Consider the following 25,555-nt stretch of genomic DNA (forward strand, 5'->3'; position numbering starts at 1 on the left):
CATGGCACATATGTACCTGTAATTTATTTATTTTTATTTATGCATTTATCTATTTATATTAATGTCTTTCCCCCCTTCTAGTCTGTGAGCTCATTGTGGTCAGGGAATGTGTTTGATGCTATATTGTACTCTCCCAGGAGTTCAGTATAGTGCTTTGCACGTAGTAAGCACTCAATACATATGATTAAGAATAATAATAATGAGTGAGGGAGTGATGGAAGAATGGACAGAGAATGGAGGAGTGATGGGAGAAGGGACAGGAAGAGTGGAGGGAGTGATGGAAGAAGGGACAGGGAGAGTGGAGGAAGTGATGGGAAAATGGACTGGGAGAGTAGAGGGAGTGATAGGTGCACTGATAGGAAGAGTGATGGGGAGCACAGACAGGCTGAGTGGAAGGAGTGACAGGAGCATGGACAGGAAGGGTGGCGGGAGTGACAGCAGCACTAACGGAATGGCAGGAGTGACAGGAATACTGATAGGGAAGAGTGGTGGGGGTGACAGGATCATGGACAGGAGGAATGGCGAAAGTGACAGGAGTGACAGGATAGGAAGGGTGGAGGGACTGACAGGAGCACTAACAAAGTGGCAGGAATGACAGGAGCTCTGACCAGAAGAGTGTTGGGGGTGACAGGAACAAGTTGAGGAAGAGCGGTGGGAGTGACAGGTGCACTTACAGGAAAAGTGGCAGGCTTAGGGGAGAGGACTGGTGCCAGGACAGTCCTTCTAGTTCAGGACTAGTGCCAGGACTAGTTTCTTCTAATTCATTCTAATATTCCTAAAAATTCAGAATTCAGAGTGTTGGAACAGCATATTGAAGCTACCGTTCTTGCAACAGACTTCCTGGGTATTGAATATTGGTAACACCTTTAACTTATTATAATGATAATTTTACATATTTTAGCACGTGTTCTTCATTGCAGGATAATAGTAATTCACAAAAGCGAGTAGCTGTTTTAGTTACATAAAAGTACAAATGACTGTTTTTCCCCTGGTGACTTTATTTAGACTCTGAGATTTTAGATTTCTCTCTGGTGGCAGCTTTTTATAATGCCAAATATTGTACTTAGGGTTTTTGAAAAGCTCAAAGGAATACAGTATTAAATTTTATGGGTAATAAATTGACTATCAAATAATTTATTGGGCAGCTATACTCCTTTCTAAATACAGTTTGAGGGTTGGAAATTGCCTAGAGGATGTGCTAAAGTCTTTTCTTAATTGTAATTAAAGTTCTTTTAGTCCTTGCAGGCGGAGGTATGAAGTAAATGTTCATTTAATAGACAAAGCAAATTCCAGTAAGCACCTCTAAGAAAATGAATGCAGACACTTGATGCGTCAGGGCAGAAGGAGGGTCATAAAGGCCAAGGGGAGAGAGCTGATGTTAGAAGGAAATGGAGCTGCATGGAGAAGCCACTAGACTTTCTGTGGCTTGACAGGGAGGCTGTGGAGAAATGCCAGCAGATCCAGGTTTCCAGTGGTCCAGTGGTCATTCTGTGTCTCCCCGTCCAGACTTCCCTGGGCAGGCTCCCTCCCACAACATTTTTATGATATTAGTTAAGCACTTACTGTGTGCCAGACACAGTTCTGTGCACTGAGGCAGATACAAGTTAATCATGGTGGACACAGTCCATGTCCCACATGGGGCTCACAGTCTTAATCCCCATTTTACAGATGAGGTAACTTGCATGATGTCACAGAGCAGACAAGTGGCAGAGCCAGGATTAGAACGCGGGTCTCTCTGACTCCAGGCTCGTGCTCCATCCACTATACCGTACTGCCCAACTTTGGCTCTTTGGTCACTTGCTACGAGTCGGGTGCTGTACTAAGTGCAGCTGCCTTGCCTTTAGCCTATCTGCCACCCTGCTCTAACCCCCTTAGTACCTCAATGTTTTTATGGTTTGGGGGCCTTCCTGCATTCCATTTTTCTCGTGTGCCCATTGCCAGCCCTCCTTTTTAGATCGAGTCTCCCACAGACCAGGAACTGAGTCTTTTTATCCCTTATTCTTTTCTACTGCTGCGGACAGTGTTTTCCAGGCTGTAAGCACTCAATATTACTGAATGAATGAGTGATGGTTCTCTGACCGCCACAGGGAAAGAGGTGGTAAAATAAGTAATGTGGCCTAGAGGAAAGGAGCGAGGGCCTGCAAGTCAGGGGATCTCGGTTCTAATTCTGGCTCCTCCATTTCCCTGCTATGTGACCTTGGGTGAGCCACTCAATTTATCTGTGCCTCAGCTTCCTCATCTGTAAAATGGTTATTCAATACCTATTTTCCATTTCCTTTAGGCTGTGAGCCCCACATGGGAGAGGGACTGGGTCTGACCTTATTATCTTATATCTTCTAGACTGTGAGCCCGCTGTTGAGTAGGGACTGTCTCTATGTGTTGCCAACTTATATTTTCCAAGCGCTTAGTACACACAGTAAGTGCTCAATAAATACGACTGATTGGGTAGGGACTGTCTCTATATGTTGCCAGCTTGTACTCCCCAAGCTCTTAGTACAGTGCTCTGCACACAGTAAGCACTCAATAAATGCGATTGAATGAATGAATGAATATCTACCCCAGCGACCAGAACAGTGCAGGGCACATAGTAAGCACTTACTAAATACTAAGGGTATTGTTATTAGGTGTGCAGAAACTTCTGCCTCTCTATTACAGCCTTCCAAAATTTCTCGTGGTCTTTCTGGCTCTACATGCTGTTAGAGGTAGCCCCTACCATGCCCTAGAAAACCAGAGGCCATTTGCAGTGAGAAGTGTCCTTATCCTGTCTGTTTACTTTGTGCCAGGTGACTTGTCATCTTGCCAAACTCTTTGACAGCGTGGCAGATCTTCAGTTTGAAGACTACCAACAGATGCTTACAAACACAGCAATTGGGATGTTCAGCAAGGAGAAGGAGTCTGTCCCATTTCATTCGGCCTGTGACTGCGTGGGCCAGGTAAGGGAGGAAGACTGCTGATTTCCTATTCTACTAAATGCCGTCCACATTTTAGAAGATTCACAAGAAAACGTGTGTTACTATTCTTGCCAAAGTTCTTTCACAACAGCCCTGTGGCTTCTCCTGGGAATGTTCTGTTACAATGTTGGAACTTCCTGGGTCTCCTTGCCACTCTCACCCAGTGGCAGCTGGAAATAATAATAATAATAATAATAATAATAATAATAATAATAATAACCATCATCATCATCATCATCATGGTGGCATTTATAAAGTGCTTACTATGTGCAAATCAATCATATTTATTGAGTGCTTACTGTGTGCAGAACACTGTACTAAGCACTTGGGAAGTACAAGTTGGCAACATATAGAGACAGTCCCTACCCAACAGTGGGCTCAGCACTGTTCTGAGCGCTGGGGAGGTTACAAGGTGATCAGGTTGTCCCACAGGGGGCTCACAGTCTTAATCCCCATTTTGCAGATGAGATAACTGAGGCACAGAGAAGTTAAGTGACTTACCCAAAGTCACACAGCTGACAATTGGCAGAGCCGGGATTCGAACCCATGACCTCTGACTCCAAAGCCCGTGCTCTTTCCACTGGGCCGCGCTGAGATGTCTGAATCTGATTATTTTGTGTTTTCTCTGACATTTAAAGCAGTAATAAGTAGTAGTAGAGAAGCAGCGTGGTTCAGTGGAAAGAGCCCGGGCTTTGGAGTCAGAGGTCATGGGTTCAGATGCCGTCTCCACCACTCATCAGCTGTGTGACTTTGGACAAGTCACTTAACTTCTCTGGGCCTCAGTTACCTCATCTGTAAAATGGAGATTAAGACTGTGAGCCCCACATGGGACAACCTGATCTCCTTGTAAATTCCCCAGCGCTTAGAACAGTGCTCTGCACATAGCAAGTGCTTAATAAATGCCATTATTATTATTATTATTATTATTGGCAAGTAGTAAATACCCCAATTGTTATCATTAGTGGAAATAAGTAAAAGTTTTAAATGATGTATATGAAAGGAAACATGTTTTGGTATAGGTTTGTCCAGGGTTCTTCAAACTGATGTCCAGATTTTCCTTCTGCATTGTCTAGTCAAAGCCTCCTATTCAGCTATTGGTAGGTGGGATGTGATGATAGAAGTAAGCAGAAAGGGCTCTGCTCTTAGGGAAAAGGCCCAGGGCCACTAGTCCAGTGATGAGTAGTTTGGTGTTACTCTGTGTGCTGGCATAATGCATGTGATGTCATGGGTGTTCTAGTTTCAGCACTAGAGTGGTGGAGCCTACCTTTCATTCATTCATTAAATTGTATTAATTGAGTGCTTAGTGTGTGCACAATACTGTACTAAGCACCTGGGAGAGTACAGTACAACGAAAAAAGGACACATTCCCTGCCCACAACGAGTTTGAGTCATATGAATAAACACAAGAGTCATACACTTGATACCCCAAACACTTAGACTTAAGAGAAGCAGCGTGGCTCAGTGGAAAGAGCACGGGCTTGGGAGTCAGGGGTCATGGGTTCTAAACCCGGCTCCACCACTTGTCAGCTGTGTGACTTTGGGCAAGTCATTTAACTTCTCTGAGCCTCAGTTACCTCATCCGTAAAATTGGGATTAAAACTGTGAGCCCCACGTGGGACAACCTGATCACCTTGTATCCCTCCGGAGCTTAGAACAGTGCTTTGAACATAGTAAGCACTTAACAAATGCCATCATTATTATTATGATTATTATAAATGAACAATGTGGAGGAAAAGAGAGCCTATGTAGCTGTGCTGTTTAGTTTGAAAACACCTGCCTTAGTTTGTTGGGTGGAGAAAGTTATGCTGGAGACAGGGGTTGGAGAGGAGAAAGGTTAGGTGAAAGTTTCCTAACCATCAGGATAGTCCCTTTCATGCTGTCAAATATGAAAAAGAAACCCTCACCCCTGCTTAAAAAATAGTCGTTCAGGTGGGTTCTTGAAGAAGCAGCGTGGCTCAGTGGAAAGAGCACGGGCTTTGGACTCAGAGGTCATGGGTTCAAATCCTAGCTCCGCCAATTGTCAGCTGTGTGACTTTGGGCAAGTCACTTAACTTCTCTGGGCCTCAGTGACCTCATCTGTAAAATGGGGGTTAAGACTGTGAGCCCACTGTGGGACAACCTGATCACCTTTTAACCTCTCCAGTGCTTAGAACAGTGCTTTGCACATAGTAAGTGCTTAATAAATGTTGTTATTATTATTATTATTATTATTCTGCACTAAACTCCTTCCCAACTCATACTCTGTGCTGAAGAGAAAAGAATGGCTTGTCAAATGCTTTAGAAAAATGTCATCTTTGTCATCTGTTAATTTATGTGCTCCTCTACCATACGAGTCTCAGGTTGGTAACCTGATTTTTCCAAAGTACCTGCATTTTAGATTTTGGAATCACGAGTTTAGAATCCATCTCCCTCCCTCCCTCTGCCTCAAGGGTGTTTAGTTAAAGCCAGCCAAATAATGGAAGCAGATGGAGATGTACTTTGATCAAAACTTCGTATTTTGATCTCTTGAGTCGTTTTAGAATAATGTTACAGTGATTAGAGAAGAGTCACCATCAACAATCTTGATAAAAGTAGGTTGCTGTCTGCTTCTCTGCCAGCATCTGCCGGCGTGCTGGCCTCCTGCCCGGAGTGATTGAGAACAAGTTGATAGATATGGTTGTTGTCAGTAAGGTCCTCGAAACTTGAAAATTTGTTTAGCGTGATCATTTATTCTAACACCTTAGTGTTGGATGTTAGAAATCCGTTATGTGCTCACCTCTAATCGCCTCGCTCTTTGGTAAGGGTGAAAATTGGAGATTGTTTAATCGAGGGATTTAAGAAGCGGGCCAGTGCTAAGGCTTTCTCCCACACTCACCCTTTCCTCTCCTCAGGAGAAGTGAGCAGGGGGGAGATGGGGAGGGATAAATACCTACAAACTGCAAATGGCAAGGGCTTTCTGATGCAAATGGAGGTAGAAAAAGTGATTGATCAGCAGGCATTCTGGTGAAGTGGTGGTATTAACAATAATAATAATAAATCATGGTATTTAAATGCTTTGTATGTGCCAGGCAATTTGCTAAATCCTAGAGTAAATCAATTAGGTGAGATCCAGCCCCCTTCCCTTAGGGACTCACAATCTAATTAGGAGGAAATACAAATATTGCATGCCCATTGTTCAGATAAAAAAACTGAGGCACAGAGAAGTTAAAGGAAGAGGTGGGGAGGGATAAATGCCTACAGGCCACAAATGGCAAGGGGTTTGTAAAGCAAATGGAAGTAAGAAAAGTGATTGGTCAGCAGGCCTTCTGGTGGGGTAATAATAATGATAATGATAATTGTGGTATTTAAGTGCTTACTGTGTGACAGGCAATTTGCTAAATACTGGGGTAAATCAATCAGATGAGACCCAGTCCTTGCCCCTCATGAGGCTTACAGTCTAATTAGGAGGGAGAACAGGTATTGCATTCCCACTGTTCAGATCAAGAAACTGAGGTGCAGAGAATTTAAGTGACTTGCCCAAGGTCACACAACAGCTAAGTGGTGGAGCAGGGATTAGAACTAAGGTCTCCTGACTCCCCATCTGTGCTCTTTCCACAATGCCATGTTGAGCTGACAGTCTTCCCTATGAATCCTGGAGAAATGTTTTATTCAGAGAGCTGCTCCCAGACTCAGTATGTTTCTTTTGACATGGGAAGGCTACAGATTCTCCAGTCCTGTCCACCTGGGAAGTTAAGGCAGCAGCCTTTGGCTTCATCTGAGAGGCAGCCTGGCCTAGTGGTAAGAGCATGGGCTCGGGAGTCAGAGGTCACCACTTATCTGCTGTGTGACCTTGGGCAACTCATTCAACTTCTCTGTGCCTCAGTTACCTAATCTGGAAAATGGGGATTGAGACTGTGAGCCCTAGGTGGGACAGGGACTGTGTATCTACGCCAGCTCTTAGAACAGTGCTTGGTACATAGTAAGCACTTAACAAATACCATAATTAATATTATTGTTATTATCTGACTTTTATCCTATTCTGGAGCCGGTAGAAGAGGAAGGGGAGGTGCAGTGATGTGGGACAACCGCCCTGGGCCCTACGAAGCCCCTCTCTTCCCACCAGGTGGGACCCTTGCTGGTTGCCACAGGAATGAGGCAGAAGAAACCTAGTGAAGCCTAGTGAGAAGAGCATGGGCCCGGAGTCAGAAGGACCCGGGTCCTAATCCTGACTCTGCCACATGTCTACTGCGTGACCTTGGGCAAGTCACTTCACTTCTCTGTGCCTCAGTTGCCTCATCCATATAATGGGGATTAAGACTGTGAGCCCCATTGGGGACATGGACTATGTCCAACCTGATTACTTCATCTCTACGCCAGGGCTTGGAACAGTATGTGGTTAATAATAATAATAATGATGGTATTTGTTAGGCGCTTACTATGTGCCAAGCTCTGTTCTAAGCGCTGGAGTAGATACAAGGTGATCATGTGGGGCTCACAGTCTTAATCCCCATTTTACAGATGAGAAAACTGAGGCCCAGAGAAGTTAAGTGACTTGCCCAAGGTCACACAGCAGACAAGTGACAGAGCCGGGATTAGAACCCATGACCTCTGACTCCCGTGCCCGGGCTCTTTCCACTAAGCCATGCTGCTTCTCAAATCAAATACCATCTGCTTAACAAATACCATAGAAAAAAAAGTCTACCAACTCCATTATACTGTACCTTCCCAAGTGCCTAGTCCAGTGCTTTGCCTGTAGTAAGTGCCCAATAAATACGATTAACTGGGGAGATTGGAAGTGATTTGAGGAGAAACTTGTGTCCTTTATCCCATCCCCTCCTCTGAGGCCCCTGTGCCTTCCTGGGAATGGCAGTCATCCAGCCTGGGCTCACAAAGGGAGCCTCCTGTTCCTTGGCGAGGCTGGGGGTGAGTAGCTCTTGGAGATACAGCAGGCATTTGATTCATTATTACTAAAACTATTTAAAGGTATAAATTGTAGAATTCCAGTTGTGCATTTCTACCGACAGTCCCCTCATGCCAGCACCATTCATTCATTCAATCGTATTTATTGAGCACTTACTGTGTGCAGAGCACTGTTCTAAGCACTTGGGAAGTACAAGTCGGCAACATATAGAGACGGTCCCTACCAAACAACGGGCTCACAGTCACAGCACCAGTGCCCCTGTGAACCAAGCAGGGTTTCTCTAAGATCCTAGCCTATTTCATAAAAGCAAAATAAAGTTGATTAGTTTCCACACAGTCAGCAGTCACCCCATGTCTGTCTTCTCCTGCTGTTGAGTGTCTGATAAGTGAAATGATGAAAATCAGTGGGGAATGTAACTAAGATACTGGCTAAAACTCTTCTGATAGAGAAGCAGCGTGGCTCAGTGGAAAGGCGCAGGCTTTGGAGTCAGAGGTCATGGATTCAAATTCCGCCTCTGCCACTTGTCAGCTGTGTGACTTTGGGCAAGTCACTTAACTTCTCTGTGCCTCAGTGACCTCATCTGTAAAGTGGGGATTAAGACTGTAAGCCCCACGTGGGGCAACCTGATCACCTTGTAACCTCCCCAGTGCTTAGAACAGTGCTTTGTACATAGTAAGCACTTAATAAATGCCATCGTTATTAAAACTCTTTTGTTCTAAAGTTGAGAAACAACACAAACAATCTGAGAAAGGCAGTTTAAATGGATTAAAAGTTATTTTAAAAAAGATTATTTGCCAGTTGATTATTAAGTCTGTCTCTGAAGCCTGAAAGCCATGCCTATCTGTCTTGAGAATTTGGCTTTTTAGCAAGCTCTGACTTCCACAGATCAGTCAAGCAATCAATCAATGATATTTGAATGCTTATTATGTACAGAACATAATACACGAGAAGCAGCACGGTTTAGTGGAAAGAGCCCGGGCTTGGGAGTCAGAGGTCATGGTTTCTAATCCCGGCTGTGCGGCTTGTCAGCTGTGTGACCTTGGGCAAGTCACTTCTCTGTGCCTCAGTTACCTCATCTGTAAAATGGGGATGAAGACTGTGAACCACATGTGGAACAACCTGATTACCTTGTATCTACCCCAGCACCCAGAACAGTGCTTGGCACATAGTAAGTGCTTAACAAATACCAACATTATTATCATTATTATTATTAAAGAATACCTGTATTAAGTGCTTGGGAGAACACAGTACAGCAGAGTTGGTAGGTATGTTCTATGCCCACCTGGAACTTAAAGTCTGGAGGGCATCTGGGAGACCAATTGAGGCTATGAGCCCCATGTGGATCAGGGACTGTGTCCAATCTGATTTGCTTGTATCCACCCCAGGGCTTAGTATGGTGCTTGGCACATAGTAAGTGCTTAACAAATACCACAATTATTATTACTATCATCATTATTATTATTATTAGACTGGACCCTCTGACCTCATAGGGAGAGATAGCCTATTGAATCAGCTTCCAGGGGGATGAAGTTAAATTCATTCATTCAGTCGTATTGATTGAGCACTTACTGTGTGCAGAGCACTTACTGTACTAAGCGCTTGGAAAGTACAATTCGACAGCAGAGACAATCCCTACCCAACAACGGGCTCACAGTCTAGAATGGGGAGACAGACAACAAAACAAAGCAAGATCATCAATAGCATCAGAATAGATAAATAGAACTGTAGATACATACACATCATTAATAAAATAAATAGAATAATGAATATGTACAAATATACACAAGTGCTGTGGGGCGGGAAGGGGGTAGAGCAGAGGGAGGGAGTAGGGTCATGGGGACGGGAGGAGAAGCAGAGGAAAAGGGGGGCTCAGTCTGGGAAGGCCTCCTGGAGGAGGTGAACTCTCAGTAGGGCTTTGAAGGGAGGAAGAGAGCTAGCTTGGCGGATGTGTGGAGAGAGGGCATTCCAGGCCAGGGGGAGGACGTGGGCCGGGGGTCGACAGCAGGACAGGTGAGAACGAGGCCCAGTGAGGAGGTTAGCGGCAACAGAGGAGCAGAGTGTACGGGCTGGGCTGTAGAAGCAGAGAAGGGAGGTGAGGTAGGAGGGGGCAAGGTGATGGACAGCTTTGTAGTCTCAGAGTGCAGGGAGTTTTCTATCAGTCACATTTATTGAGCATTTACTATGTGCAGAGCACTCTACTATGTGCTTGGGCATGTACAGTACAACAGAATTAGCAGACATGTTCCCTTCCCATAGCCAGATATTCTCTTAATAATAATAATAATAATGATAGCATTTATTAAGCACTTACTATGTGCAAAGCACTGTTCTAAGTGCTTGGAAGGTTACAAGGTGATCAGATTGTCCCACAGGGGGCTCACAGTCTTAATGCCCATTTTACAGATGAGATAGCTGAGGCCCAGAGAAGTTAAGTGATTTGCCCAAAGTCACACAGCTGGCAATTGGTGGAGTTGGGATTTGAACCCATGACCTCTGACTCCAAAGCCCGTGCTCTTTCCACTGAGCCATGCTGCTTCTATGGCCATTTCTCTTATGATACCTCGTATCAACATAAGAACAAAGGCAATTGCATCTCTAGACTGTGAGCTTTTTGTGGGCAAGGACTGTCTGTTCATTGTTGTAACATACTCTCTCAAGTGCTTAGTATAGTGCTTTGCACACAGTAAATACTCAATAGATATGATTGAATGAATGAATGAATTACTGAACCAGACCAATAGTTATTCCATTCAGTCATTTGATGGTATTGATTGAGTGCTCACTATATGCAAAGACCTGTACTAAGTGCTTGGGAGAGTAAAACAGAGTTAGTAGAAAGGCTTCCAGCCCTCAAAGAGTTTACAGTCTAGTGGGGCAGAGATTAAAATAAATTACAGATAGGGGAAGTTGCAGAGTATAATGGTATGTGCATAAGTGCCGTGGGGGATGAGGTGAGTATAAAAATGTGTAGGCGATGCAGAAAAGAGGGAAACTACGATGGGGAGATGAAAAGGTTAATCAGAAAAAGATTCCTGGAGGTGGAATGATTTTTGAATGGCTTCGAAGATGGGGAGAGAGTTGGTCTTTCCCAGGCAAGTGCTTAGTACAGTGCTCTGCTTGCAGTAAGCGCTCTATAAATACGATTGAATGAATGAATGAAAGTGGCAACTTGGGGAAACAGTAGGATTGTTGCCCTCTTTGCGTGGCTCAATGGAAAGAACACGGACTTTGGAGTTAGAGGTCATGGGTTCAAATCCCAGCTCTGCCAATTTTCAGCTGTGTGACTTTGGGCAAGTCACTTCACTTCTCTGGGCCTCAGTTCCCTCATCTGGAAAACGGGGATTAAGACTGTGAGCCCCCTGTGGGACAACCTGATCACCTTGTAACCTCCCCAGCACTTAGAACAGTGCTTTGCACCTAGTAAGCGCTTAATAAATGCCATTTAAAAAATTCCCCTCCACACTCCTAATTTATCCTCTAGTAACCCATTAAGGATCATTCATCCCTCAAGTTATTCAGACCATTCTTGAACCTACTGATCTTTTCAGGCTGCACAGTTTCCTGTGGTAATGAATTCCATATGTTCATTTGCCAAGTGGAGAAGTATTTGCTTTTGCTTATTTCACACCTACCACCTTTCAGCCTTAACGGCTGCTCCTTTGTCCTGACACGCTGGGATAGGATGAACAAGAATCCGTGTCCTTCCCATCACGTCCTTCATGATTTTGTAGGCTTCACTCATAGCAACATCCACCTTTCCAAGCCCAACCTTGTTTAAAATGCATACCTAGATGCATTTCGGTAGTAACCCATTGAGCCGCTGGAAGATGGGGATGGCATTTCTGGGCCCCGAGATATTTTCGACCTTGCTTCGGTTTTGTCCGGAAGGTGGAAAACTGGCTGAAGCTCCTCGAAGGGACCATGCACGAAACTGTGCGCCGCTGCATCTCAGAAGCCACCGCTGCCTACGAGGAGAAGCCCAGGGAGCAGTGGATTTTCGATTTCCCAGCACAAGCTGTGCTCACCAGCTCCCAGATCTGGTGGACTACCGATGTGGGAATAGCATTCAGCCGGCTAGAAGAGGGATTTGAAACAGCCCTGAAAGATTATCATAAGAAACAGGTAGGTGACAGGATCATGAAGTCAACGGATTTGGTGAGGATTAAAAGGTCCCTTCTAATCCATTCCCTTGTCTCAATCTAAGATCTCCCCTGCACGCATCCCGAGAACTTGAGCATGTAGCCTACTATTTGTGGTGATTTGCAGAGAAAGAGTTCCTGGTGCTTCTCTAATGCTGCTGTGATTGAATGGTTTAGAGATTGATTTCCGTCCAGGAAGCAATGTGGCCTAGGGGAAAGAGTCGGGGTCTGAATCTAGTCCCAGTTTTGTTAGTGGTCTGCTGTGTGACCTTGGTTAAGTCATTTAATCTGGGTTCGGCAGTTCCCTCATTTTTGAAGTGGTAATAGGAGCCCTGCTGTCCCTCCCTGTTAGATTGGGAGCCCGATATGAGACAGACTGTGTCTGATCAAATTATCTTGAGCCTCCTCTGGCACTTCCCTCACAGTAAACACTTTAAAAGTGCCTTTATTAATATACTTTCAATGAGATGCTCATGGTTTCTCTTATTATAAGAGGTTATCTTAGTAAAGTCTCTAAGTTGAACGTAAATTACAATTTTTCTTTCTATTTGGTATGAAAACATAGAGTTAGAGCAAAGGTAAGGTACTCTGTGCCTTCTTTAGAGAGGAAAAACCTCCATGTGGCAATAAATAGTTTTTGCCAGTTAATACTTTGACATGCAGATGTCAGAGCCCGTTACTTTTTATCTGCACCCCTGACTGGATTGTGAGCTCTTTGAAGACAAGGAGCGTGCTTACCAAATATATTGTATTGTACTCTCCCAAGCACTTAGTGCAGTGCTCTGCAGACAGCAAGTGCTCAAATACCATTGATCGATTAATTACTGTTGGATCCTCTAGACTGTAAGCTCCTCGTGGGTAGGGAACATGCCAATCAACTCCGTTATATTGCACTCTCCTAAGCGCTTAGTACAGGTGCTCTGCACACAGTAAGCTGTCAATAAATGCTACTGGTAGATTGGATCAGCTTTTTAAAAAAGGTTTTCATTTTACTGTGCGTATCATGGGTCCTGGGAGTATGACCCAAAAGCCACAGGTGACAAAGTTCATTATTCTAACTACCATTTTCCACTTCCTCCTCTTTCTCTGAACACCCTCAAGGGGTGAAAAGGGGCCTGTGAAAGGAGGTGTTTAAAGACAGAGCATTTCTTTAACCACTTAACTGGCCAACCTTCTATCCACTCATTCCGTTTCTACAACATTTCTCGATGGAAGAATTGACAATTGATTCAAACACAGTTTAAGGCTGACTGAGCTGGGGATGGGGACATGCCTTTGTAAGGGAAGCCATGATTTATGAATCTATCAAGTTGCAATTGCATTGGAGTGGCATGAAGAGATTAGTACCCAGCTTGAAACTTTTGTCTCAACTTAAAAAAAAAATTAAAGTTACCTGCTGTTTGAATTACAGTGGAACCATCTGCTTCAAGATGTTTCTAATTAAAATGAGTCTTGCTAGTATGGTGTGTCATTTTTCCAGGGAACTTTAGGCCCTAAAAATTAGATAAGTTTTAAAAGTCAGAGTTGAAAGTTACTGACCAATTCCCAAAATGGCTCTTTATTCCTCTCTCCTTCTAAACCCCACCCCAGTTCTTTGCTGCTGCCAAAGCTATGTGTGTGTGGAAATTAACCTTATTATTCTAAGTACTGTTATATCTTAGCCTTCCCAAAGATTGTTAATGTCTATACTTCTTAGTGTTTCTGTCCAGAAGGTATGTGGTAAGCCTGGTTTTGTAGTGGCATTATTCAAGAGATACAGATTCTAAATACGTTCGCACAAAGATTTTTGCATTTCTTCAATGTATTAAAAAGCAAAAAGGAGACATAACTCTCATTCTTTAGGGCCTGAGGCCATCTGCCTCAAGAAAACACTTTTTGCTCCCACTAAATCTTGTACTGTTGCCATAGTCTGGTGATGATGGGGGTCTCCCATTTAGCAGAGAATGGGATTCAAGGCTGTAGAAACTGGTAATTGTAGCTCATTATTTTTTAATCAATCCAGATCACTCAACTAAATGCTTTAATCGCCCTATTGCTGGGAGAGCTTGCCCCAGGTGACAGACAGAAGATCATGACTGTTTGTACAATAGATGTCCACGCCAGAGACGTTGTGGCCAAGCTGGTGGCTCAGAAGGCAAGTTCACGGGTTTCTGTGGTTTTGATGCTAGTTTTTGTAACTGAAAACAGTTCCAGGCAAGTATTAGAGAGTTAGAGTGGATGGTTTTTAGAAGAGCTGAGAATTTTTTCTATGTTGACTCTTTATGCCCCCTTGGATTTTGATCATCTCTAGGAATTTTGCTCTTTCAGAAGGTGCAGAATTTTAGAGAAATCACAGCTCACATCCTTGAGAAGCAGCATGGTGTAGTGAATAGAGCACAAGCTTGGGAGTCAGAAGGTCATGGGTTCTAATCCTGACTATGCCACTTGTCTTCTTTGTGACCTTGGGCAAGTCACATCACTTCTTTGTGCCTCAGTTACCTCATCTGTAAAATGGGGATCGAGATTGTGAGCCCCACATGGGACAGGGGCTGTGTCCAACCCGATTTGCTTGTATCCACCCCAGTGCTTAGTACAGTGCCTGGCACCTAATAAGTGCTTAACAAATACCTCAGTTTTTATCATTGCCCTGCACAAGTCTCTTTAGCTGGGATAGATCTGAAGCTCAATCTAGCAGTGGGATGGGGCCCAGTCTTTGCCCCTGTATATTCCTCAGAACAAAGTGTTCCATTCTCCAACAGACACATATATCCTCATCCCTGATCAGATGTCGGCATTCCCTCCCACCCTGACCCAGGGTGAGCAGTTACTCCGGATGCAATCACTAAAGCAATTCTAATCATTTATGGGATTTCCTAGTTATTCCCCAACCTGATAGATTGATCATTTCCTCCAGATTTAAGGGTAGGCACTATTTGACCTTATTCTGGTCTGCAGGCACTGAACTAGTTTCTCAAAATTGATAGCTAACATCTCTGGGGTGACTTCAGTCACTTTACAAGGCACAAGTCTTCTGAAAGAGAACACAAACATTGTTCCATGCTTTCTTGATCCAATCTGATACACTATAAAGCCTGGCCAATTCCTCCATCAGCACGTTAGTTTTCAAGTCTTCTGTCTCTGCCTTTTTTATAGTACAAAGTGTATTTATCACCTGTAATGTGCATAAAGAATAGTAGCATGTAGTTTTGCGATAACTAAAGTACAGCGAGTCTGTCCAGTCCAACCGATTTCAGCTGTGCTAGAGGAGAATTATAAAAATGATCAAATTCCCTATTGGTGGAATGTGAAAGGTGAAGAGCAGTGCCTGAACAAATTGGCAATCTGTTCTGTAATAAAATCCTTGCTAAATGCAGGGCTGTTTATTACACACTCTTTTCTGATGGAGTATTGAGCTAGCCACATGTGCATCTAATTTTCAATAAGCCAAAGTGATTTATTTTGCTGAGACTCTGAGTGAGAGGTCAATCAGTGGAGTTGATGAAGTATTATGCTTTGTTGAAGAATTTTTTTTCCTCCCCACTGAACCCTTCATAAAATAATGATTGTTCAAATATTTTTAGGTCACCAGTTCCCAGGCTTTTGCTTGGCTCTCTCAGCTTCGCCATAGGTGGGATGACAATCAGAAACACTACTATGTCAATATTTGTGATGCTCAGTTCCAGTATTGTTATGAGTATTTGGGGAACAGCCCTCGGCTGGTGATTACACCTCTGACTGACAGGTAACAATTCTCATTTGAGGTGCGCGATAAACTAGACAGAGGAAAGACTCTGGGCAATAGATGGAAGTCTTGAGGGAGAGGGAGAGAGAGACAGAGAGAGAGAGATACAGACACCAAGGAACTCAGATGGACTGGAAGTGAAGGGAGTAATAAGAATAATAATTATGGCATTTGTTAATTGCTTACTATGTGTCAGGCACTGTACTAAGTGCTGGGATGGATACAAGCAAATTGGATTGAACACAGTCCCTGTGTCATGTGGGGCTCACAGTCTTAATCCCCATTTTACAGATGAGGGAACTGAGGCCCAGAGAAGTGAGGTGACTTGCCCAAGCTCACACAGCAGACAAGTGGAGGAGCCAGGATTAGAACTCATAACTTTCGGATTCCCAGGCCCGTGCTCTATCCACTATGCCATGAAAATGTCAAGAAATAAGACAAATAACAAAGGACTATGGGAACAACTCAACTCAGAAAAGCTCTAAACTAAAAATGGAAAAATTCCCCATCAACTGAAAAAAGCAGATTCAGGAGAAATATCTTGTGTTCGATAGAGAAAGTCAATTTGTGATTCACCTTGCAGGAAAAAAATGGATTAAACAAGAAGGAGAAAGAGGAAAAATAAGTGGACTTTATTTTAAAGAAAGGGTACAAAGTTATTGCAGGGAAATACAAAGTCAAGTGAATATTCATTGCAATTACTGGTATTTATTGAGCACTTACCATGTGCAGGGCACTGTACTAAGCATTTGGGAGAGAACAAGACCATATAATTCCTAGACATGTTCCCTACCCACAAGGAGTTTCCAGTCTAGAGTGGGAACTATATATTGAAATAAAATTGTGGCTACGTACATAAATGCTACTGGGCTAAGTGGGTAGTGAATATCAAGTACTTAGAGCGTAGGGACCCAAGTGCATAGGTGATGCAGAAGGGAGAGACAGGAGGGGAAAACTCTATGGAAAACTCTGGATACACTACCAGAGCGATTGCAGGTGGTGGGAGGCATTCTGGGAGAAATGTGTGTTTTGGGAGAGTCGCTATGGGTCGGAAACGACTCAACAACATCAGACAAGATAAGACGAGTGTCTATTACCACTTGACCCCCATTTTAGAATCTAAGCCTCCTATAGTTTCTGAATGATTAGACCTGGACCTTTAACCAGCCCATAATACAGTGTTTTTCATTAAATGCTTAAAAAATGTGCTCTTTACATTGAGAAGCAGTGTGGCCTAGTGGAAGGAGCACAGGCCTGGTTGTCAAAGGACCTGGATTCTAATTCTTGCTTTGCCACTTGTCTGCTGTGTGATCTTGGGCAAGTCACAACTTCTCTGTGCCTCAGTCTGCACAATGGGGATTCAATACCTGTTGCCCTTCGTACTTAGACTGTGAGACCCATGTGGGACCTGACGATCTTGTCTCTGTCCCAGAGCTTAGGACACTGCTTGGCACAGAGTAAGCACTTAGCAAATGCCATTATTATTATTAGAAACAACGATACCATTAGTATTGGGGCAGTTTTTCTATGGGGTCTACTGAGCGCATTTTGGGGTGGTGTTAGGAGTGTTGGTTTTTGGCCTTGTGTTGCCTTAAAGGAGAACTCAGAGAGAGGCTCACTGATAAAGAGGTAGGAAGTAGTGGTGGGGGGGAATAGCTGAATTTGAGACAGAAATCAGAGAAGAGTACAAACCAGAATAATAGAAGATGTCAATATATTTGATTTCCCACCAATTCTCTATTTATGTGATTTACTTTAAAAATATTAGAAAGATATTAAATTCTATCCATGCAACAAACTGCATTTTGGTGTATGCAGCTTTGGGGGAGTTTTTTTTAACAATATTGAATACAAATTTAACCACAATTTCAGAACATATCAGATATCACTTCAGTATTGCCAAGAAACCTGAATAAATTCCCACTTTTCTCTTGGTTTCAGGAGAGGAAAAAAATGGATTTCATGCCCTGGGTTCTCATGTGAAGTCTTCACTCTTGTCCATTTCTTCCCCATGAATCCAGTTACTGTGAGAGAAAAAATTGAAAAAAGGGCATATAGAGCAATTTGGTCCCCACCTCATCTTCCTAAACTTACCAACTTTGGAAAAAATGTCCAACAGCACAGTGTTTGGCTGATTGTAAACCTCAGAGAGCAGATGAGTTTGATGTGTTCCTGGGAAGATAGGACTACTGTGCACCTTAATAAATAATTGAGTTTCACATGAAATAATGGTTCCTATTTCTGTTTCGTTTGAAGGTGCTATATCACCCTAACCCAGGCTCTCCATCTAAAGATGAGTGGGGCTCCAGCAGGCCCTGCTGGCACAGGCAAGACGGAGACTACCAAAGATCTCGGACGTGCTCTTGGCATGATGGTTTATGTTTTCAACTGCTCTGAGCAAATGGATTACAAGGTAGGTGGGAGCCCAGTGTCTCGACGTACAAAGGACGACAAAGACAGGGCTTCTTAACAAGGTGGCTTTAAAATCTGAAATGCTTGAATTTGTCTTCTAGTCCGTAGGGAATATTTACAAAGGATTGGCCCAGACAGGAGCCTGGGGATGTTTCGATGAGTTCAATCGAATCGCGGTGGAGGTTTTGTCAGTTGTGGCGGTGCAGGTGAAGATGATCCATGATGCCATTAGAAAAAAGAAAGACAGGTGTGGTTTTTTATTTGTGTGTGTGTGTGTGTCTGTGTGTGCTTGTGCATGTGTTTATGCAGTTGATTATTGCTTTTGGTGTTTCTCCTTGTACTAAATTAAAAGAGAAAAGAATCCAGACATTCTATAAATATCTGTGGATGGACCGACACAACACTTCTTCTTCCTCAGGGGCATAACACTGCTTCTTTGAGTCCTTTGGTGTTAAACTAGTAATCTGCAGGACAGCCAGTTCACATCAGATATGGGGGTTATGTTCTTCCAGAATGCTCTGTTAAAGAAAGCACGGTTTGTAGTATTCATAATAATAATAATATTGATGACATTTGTTAAGCACTTACTATGTTCAAAGCACTGTTCTAAGCGCTGGAGAGGATACAAGGTGATCAGGTTGTCCCATATGGGGCTCACAGTCTTCATCCCCATTTTACAGATGAGGTAACAGAGGCACAGAAAAGTTAAGTGACTTGCCCAAAGTCACACAGCTGACAAGTGGCTGAGGTGGGATTTGAACCCATGACCTCTGACTCCCAAGCCCGTGCTCTTTCTATTGAGCCATGCTGCTTTTCATCCCATGTTCCCTGCATGTGCACGTATCTGTTCATTTCTTCCAATACCTGATGGGGCTGTATCCCTTACTTATCCTCGCTCCTCTCCCACTACACCCCAGCTGTCATGCTCTGCTCCGCTCTTGCCAACTTACTTTGATCTCTTCACCACCAACCTTTTACGCCCTCTCTCTCCTGCCTGGAATTCCTTCCCCTTTCACATCTGACAGACCAGTCTCCCCATATTCCAAGTCCTCCTGAAATTGTATCTCCAGGAAGCTTTCTCTGACTGATCTTTCATCTTCCCATTCTTTCCTTCCCCTCACCCTACTGTTCACTGCTCAGCCCATCACTGAATCCTATCAGTTCAACCTTCACAACATTGCTAAAATACGGCTTTTTAAGTCATCCAGTTACTTAGCCTAGGCCACCTTGATTACTGTAGCAACCTCCTTACTGACCTCCTTGCCTCCTGTCTCTGTGTACTCCAGTCTATACTTCACTCTGCTGACCTGATCATTTTTCTACAGAAATACTTAGTTCATCTTTCCCCAGTCCTCAAGAACGTCCAGTGGTTTCCCATCCACCTCTGCATCAAACAGAAACTCCTTACCATCCACTTTAAAGCACTCAATCATATTGCCCTCTCCTACCTCTTCTCAATACTCTCATACTACAACCTAGCCCTCACACTTTCACTCCTCTAAAGCAAACCTTCTCTCTGTACCTTGATCTCATCTATTTCTCCTCTGACCTCTTGCCCATGTGCTGCTTCTGTCCTGGAATGCCCTCCCTCTTCATTTCCTCTTTCCTATTCCCTTCTGCATCACCCTTGCACTTCGATTTGCTCCCTTTATTCACTGCCCCCTCAGCCCCATGGCACTTATGTACATATCTGTAATTTACTTATTTATATTAATATCTCTCTCTTCCCTTCTAGACTCTAAGCTTGTTGAGGATAGGGAACGTGTCTACCAATTCTGTTATAGTGTTCTTAGTACAATGCTCTGCACACAGTAAGTGCTTAATAAATACGGTTAAAACAGTGTCACATGCAATTGAGTCTTTAGCTTCTAAGCCTTTAGATATTCACTTAACCCACCTCTCATATGCATATCTTTATTTTTGGTTGTTACCCCTACCTGTAATTTATTTTAGTGAATATCTCCTTTGCTAGGTGGTAAGTTCCTTGAGGGCAAGGATCATGTCTAATAACTATGTCATACCCTCTCAAACGCTTAGTACAATGTTCTGCAGAGTAACCAATCAATAAAATATAGTTGATTGATTCATAGATGGACATCTCTTTTTGAAAAAAGGTTCCCTAACTCTGCAAGCATATTTTATCTAAAGTGCATAGTGAAAACAAGTATTCTGATGCAAATGATTGTGGTTTCTCCTGTCACTGCTTTTTTCTCAACCTGCCTGGGACAAGTGAGATTTCTGGAGAGGAATATTCTATTAAGGAGAACAGGAGTGCAATGGCCCTTAGAACTCCTTTGTTTTTTGTGGCCAAAAAACATCCAATTGTTTTGTGTCTAGGTATTTCACCTCTACATGTCCCCCTTGATTGGGCAGACAGATTTATAAGCCTAATTGGAGAGACATTTTGGGAATAAGTAATTATCATTTCAGTGTAAGGTTTTTACAAGGACTAATCAAAGAGTTTGGTTGGAAAGGTAGGCCAGAAGTCTACATGGTGCTGGAGTTACATTACTCTCCTGAATCCACGTTGAATTCTTTTTTTAATAGACTTTTCTTTTTTATTTTGTGTATTTTTTTGTGGGGGGACAGGTATTTGGAATGATTCCTGCTTATTTTGATTAGCTCATGAACATCCTAGTTGATTTTAGATGAGCATAATTTTTCAGTACAAAAAGGGATTGACAGTCTCTCTAATGTGAGAGTCAGGAAGATGAGTCTCCCAGAAAAGGACACTTTAAGAAGAGACATTGCATTCCATTCAGGGCGTTGATAGTTTTTCCTCTCCTAATCATAGAAGTGTGATCTCTGAATTGTTTGTTAGAAATAAATATACTCAATACTGTAAATAAATTTACAATTATTACTGGAATGACTCAATCAATTGATGGTATTTATTGAGTGCTTACTGTGGGCAGAACACTGTACTAAGTACTTGGAAGAGTATAAATCAACAGAGTTAATAGACACATTCCCTGCCTACACCTAGCTTTCAGTCTAGACTCAAGATAATAGAAAGATACCCTCCTTATCAGATATAAGGCACATAACAAATCTTATGCAGACCTTGAACAGAAAAATTCTGTATCCCTTTAATGAATTTCTTTTTAATGCCTGATGGAAGCAAAGTGGCCTCGTGAAAATAACCCAGAGATTTAGGTTCTGTTTCTGGTTCCACCACTTGCCTGTTGTGTGACTTCGGGAAATTCACTTACCTTCTCTTTGCCTCAGTTTCCTCTGTAAAGTGGGAAGTAAGAACCTGTTCTCCCTCCCACTTAGACTTTGAGCCCCAGATGGAACCGTACCTGATCTGGTTGCACAGTATCTATCTTAGCATTTAGCAGAGTGCTTGGCACATAGTAAGGACTTAAGTAATTCAATGATTATTATCATCATTATTGAAAAGAGTTCCTCATGCTTATTAACATCCTTATCTAACTCCTAGCAATCCCAGTGATTATCCCTGTCTCTCCCTGTCCCTTCCATTGTATTATTCTAGCACTATATTTTTCCATGCTCTTTACACTCCCACCCACATAGGGGTAAGCTTAGATGACATATGGAAGTAATGACTGATTGTTGCAGTGGGTTCCTCTGACATGGAACCTGTAGTAATGGCCTCTAAGCCTCCTGACTTAGAAATGGGAGCCTTAAATTGTGCTATGGTGTGGTAACTCCTCTCTGAAATTGAATTCCTTATTTGATCACATATATATATATTTGAGGTAGATGGGACTCTCTGAAGAGAGTGTGCACATGAAGTCCCTATGGGTCGGAGATAACTTGATGGCATTTGAAGAAGAAGATATTTGAGGTGTATGAGATTGGTCAAATGAACGGATTCCTTACGTTGAGTTCTTACTTTGGTAGATTTTTTTTCCTTGGTGAAGAAATTGCACTGAAGTCATCTGTTGGCATATTTATTACAATGAACCCAGGATATGCTGGTCGAACGGAATTACCAGAAAACCTCAAAGCTCTTTTCAGGCAAGCATTCTCTGTAAATGATTCATTCAGAGCTCTTATGCCACCTAACGTCACTAACCTTGTTTGCACTGTTAAATAATTTGGCTTTGTTTAGAATTCTCATGCACATATTACGTACTATGATTACTGCCGTTGATTGTACTTCTGCAGAAAATGTGATCATTTTCATCTTTTGTTTATTGTTACTAATGATCTGAAATCCTTGCTTATGGCTTCTGTCATTCTTCTGAGTATTTAGTAATGTAGTAGTATTCTCTTCATTTGTCACATTTTTGGCGATATTTGCCCTTTCTTGGAAACAGTCTTGGATAGAGGACAGCTAGCAAACAAGAAATGTAATTGTTAGAGAACATATTTGGGTAGGTTTGCGTTCCATAACTTGCAAATTTATGGAACTAGATAATTTCCTTCTTGGGCATTCAGGACCTTTAGTTTGATTTCAGCTTTATAATGTTACTGGAAACTATTACTGGACTAGAATGACCAGGGAGGTCTCTATTGATCCATTAACTCAGTTGGACCACCATGATTTAGAGTAAAACTATCACTGGGTGAAAAATAGGACATAAATTTTCCCTCATAGGCTGATGTGTGAGGTTATGATTTAAGTTTTATGATAGGGAAGCTCTTCCCTTCCAGATATTACCCAACATTGTTAGGGTTAAGTGTACCAAGGGATTATTTTGATGTTCTTTTAAAGGCCCTATTTTATCTCTGGGTCTTGCTTCATTTTTTAATTGGAAATTAAAAGTGAAGAAGAGAGAAAAAAGCACCTTTATGGATTCTGAAATCCTTAGCATTGATGTCTCCAAAAAGTAAATTTAAGTCCATATTATTCAGTAATTAGAGATATCTGCCTCATCTGGAAATGCTTTCCCTGAAGTTTTAAAGACCCATTCCTCGAGGTTTCTTTTTGGGCTCAACACTAAAGGATCCTCAAGGAGCCCAGTAAATTAGACTTTTTTTTTTAGCTTAATCTGAGTAGACAATTTTTCTTTAAAGGAAAAAGGGTTTTCATTTTGATTGGCACAAATGGTGATTCTCTTGGGACTTGTTAGAATATTAGGATACATTAATCACTTGATTTAAGTAATTTATTCATATCACATTTAAAAACTAGCTATGATTTTATTTTTCAGACCATGTGCGATGGTGGTCCCGGATATTGAACTCATCTGTGAAATCATGTTGGTGGCTGAGGGCTTTGTGGATGCACGTTTGTTAGCCAGAAAGTTTATCACCTTATATACACTCTGCAAGGAACTGCTTTCTAAACAGGTGACAGTCTGACTTGACCTTGATCGTATGTTGTGGGGGAAATCAGTTTAAGAAATGGGAATGATGAGTAAGGAGTCATTTAATCACCATTTTCTTCTAGGGAACTAAGTGTTTTATGGGTTGTAAAAATCTCTCAAAATTATGTTACAAAATTTGGTTTCTTTCCTGTTCTGTTATTATATTTAGTAAAATAGGGTTTCTAACTTTAAAATATGGACTATTTCCCCTCTAGACTGTAAGTTCATTGTGGGCAGGGAATGTATCTGTTGGATTGATATATTGTACTTTCCCAATCGCTTAGTACAGTGCTCTGTGCACAGTAAGTGCTCAATAAATACGATTGACTGACTGACTTTAGTGGTTTACTGGAGGTGTTAACATTTTAGTTCAGTTGTATTCAAGTTGTTTCTGTCATGTTTATATAGGATCATTATGACTGGGGACTTCGTGCTGTTAAATCCGTCTTGGTTGTAGCTGGCTCTCTGAAAAGAGGAGATAAAAACAGACCTGAGGATCAGGTACTGCAGTGCTAAAGATGTTGATCTATGAAATAAATTCACCAAATTTCTTGATACTAAAAAGCTCATTCTGGAAATGTTTGGGCACACAGCAAGGATTTTGTTAAAAGGACTTTCTGACAGGGATAATTTTAGAGGCTGGCTTTAGGTCACAGTTGTCAAGCATACAGGAAGATACATGAATGTAAGAAAAAATATGAAGCTATAAATATTTTTGAGGTGATAAAAAGTAAAGCTGGTGTGGTAATCAATTCCTGATTTAAATGGAAAAGCTGTTGTTAGTGTTTGAAAATTTAATAATTTGAGTTATTTTAGAAAATTGAAGATAGCCAAGCCACAGTTTGTAAAAGATATTTGTTGAAGGACAACAAATACCACATGGATTATACATTTAACCCTGTTGGTATCTATCCAGCGATTCTAATTTGGCAGATCCCAAGCTCATTAAAATACCCTCATTGGCATTTACAAACCACGGGACTGCAAGAATAATCCATGTGGCATTTTGTGAGAGCTGATCTGTGGTGTCGCTGTGGGTCAGAAACGACTCGACGTCATAAGACGAGGCAGGGTCACCAGGGCTTAATGGTGGAAGAACTAGAGAATTCATGATTGGACCAGCCACTCTCAAACCACCACAAATATCTTAGACACAAGAATTCAAAGGAAAATGAGGAAAGGTAAGAAGTATCTAGATGCTACACTTTATGAAAAGGACAAACTTTAATGCACACACGCACTTCCTAAATCCAGAAACAAATAGGCTTTCTTAGGTCTGAGACCACATATTGATGGTTATCATGTGGAGGGAGCAGACTGCAAGTCAAAGTTGCATTTTGTGTGTCAGAAAAGCTTGGCAGGTGAGAGTGAGAGGAAGCTGAAGTCCCATCTCAATCCATAGTATTTATTGAGCATCTGCTGTGTTCGGAGCACTGTACTAAGTACTTGGGACAGTATGAAACAGTAGAACTGAGCGCTGCCCTCAAGGAGTATATAAATCTAATGAGGGAGATGGTCATTAAGACGAAACATAGATAGGAGGAAGTAAAAGAGGGTTGGGGGTGAGAGGAGAGTAGTAAAGACCCTAGGTAGCACAGAAGTGCTGAAGTGGAAGTTAGGGAGATGGATTTAAGGTGACAAGATAAGGAATTAAACAGGGAAGGCATGAAGAGATTTGATTTCAGAAGAAATTTGGTGATAGGAGATCTGCGGGCTGCCAGATATGAAGCAGGAGGAAAGGTGGGAGCAAGAGTTGGTGGTGGGAAAGCTGAGAGAGAGACATAGTGAACAGGTTGGCCTGAGAGGATTAAAGAGTACAGGTTGGGAGGTTACTTCCCCTCTAGACTGTGAGCTCCTCATGGGCAGGGAACATTTCCACGAACTCTCTTGTACTGTCGTGGCTCAATAGAAAGAGCACAGGCTTGGGAGTCAGAGGTCATGGGTTCAAATCCCAGCTTCGCCAACTGTGAGGTATGTGACCTTGGGCAAGTCACTTAACTTCCCTGTGCCTCAGTTACCTCATCTGTAAAATGGGGATGAAGACTGTGAGCCCTCCGTGGGACAACCTGATCACCTTGTATCCTCCCCAGTGCTTAGAACAGTGCTTTGCACATAGTAAGTGCTTAACAAATGCCATCATTATTATCATTACTCTTCCCAAATGTTCTGCGCAC

At 42.4% G+C, this 25,555-nt stretch overlaps 1 protein-coding gene across 1 annotated transcript in view; it reads left to right on the forward strand.

Moving 5' to 3' along the window:
- The window catches only part of DNAH11 (dynein axonemal heavy chain 11), a 284,335-nt gene that overhangs the window by 89,381 nt on the left and 169,399 nt on the right, over window positions 1-25,555 (forward strand). The window contains exons 32-40 of the mRNA XM_038761352.1: window positions 2,784-2,933; window positions 11,719-11,952; window positions 13,972-14,103; window positions 15,530-15,690; window positions 17,947-18,103; window positions 18,204-18,349; window positions 21,970-22,086; window positions 23,226-23,364; window positions 23,790-23,882. Of these exons, the coding sequence (XP_038617280.1) occupies window positions 2,784-2,933; window positions 11,719-11,952; window positions 13,972-14,103; window positions 15,530-15,690; window positions 17,947-18,103; window positions 18,204-18,349; window positions 21,970-22,086; window positions 23,226-23,364; window positions 23,790-23,882 (1,329 nt within the window). The remainder of the gene's footprint in view (window positions 1-2,783; window positions 2,934-11,718; window positions 11,953-13,971; window positions 14,104-15,529; window positions 15,691-17,946; window positions 18,104-18,203; window positions 18,350-21,969; window positions 22,087-23,225; window positions 23,365-23,789; window positions 23,883-25,555) is intronic.

The sequence above is a fragment of the Tachyglossus aculeatus genome, chromosome 2 (assembly GCF_015852505.1).
Source record: "Tachyglossus aculeatus isolate mTacAcu1 chromosome 2, mTacAcu1.pri, whole genome shotgun sequence".
Lineage (NCBI taxonomy): Eukaryota > Metazoa > Chordata > Mammalia > Monotremata > Tachyglossidae > Tachyglossus > Tachyglossus aculeatus.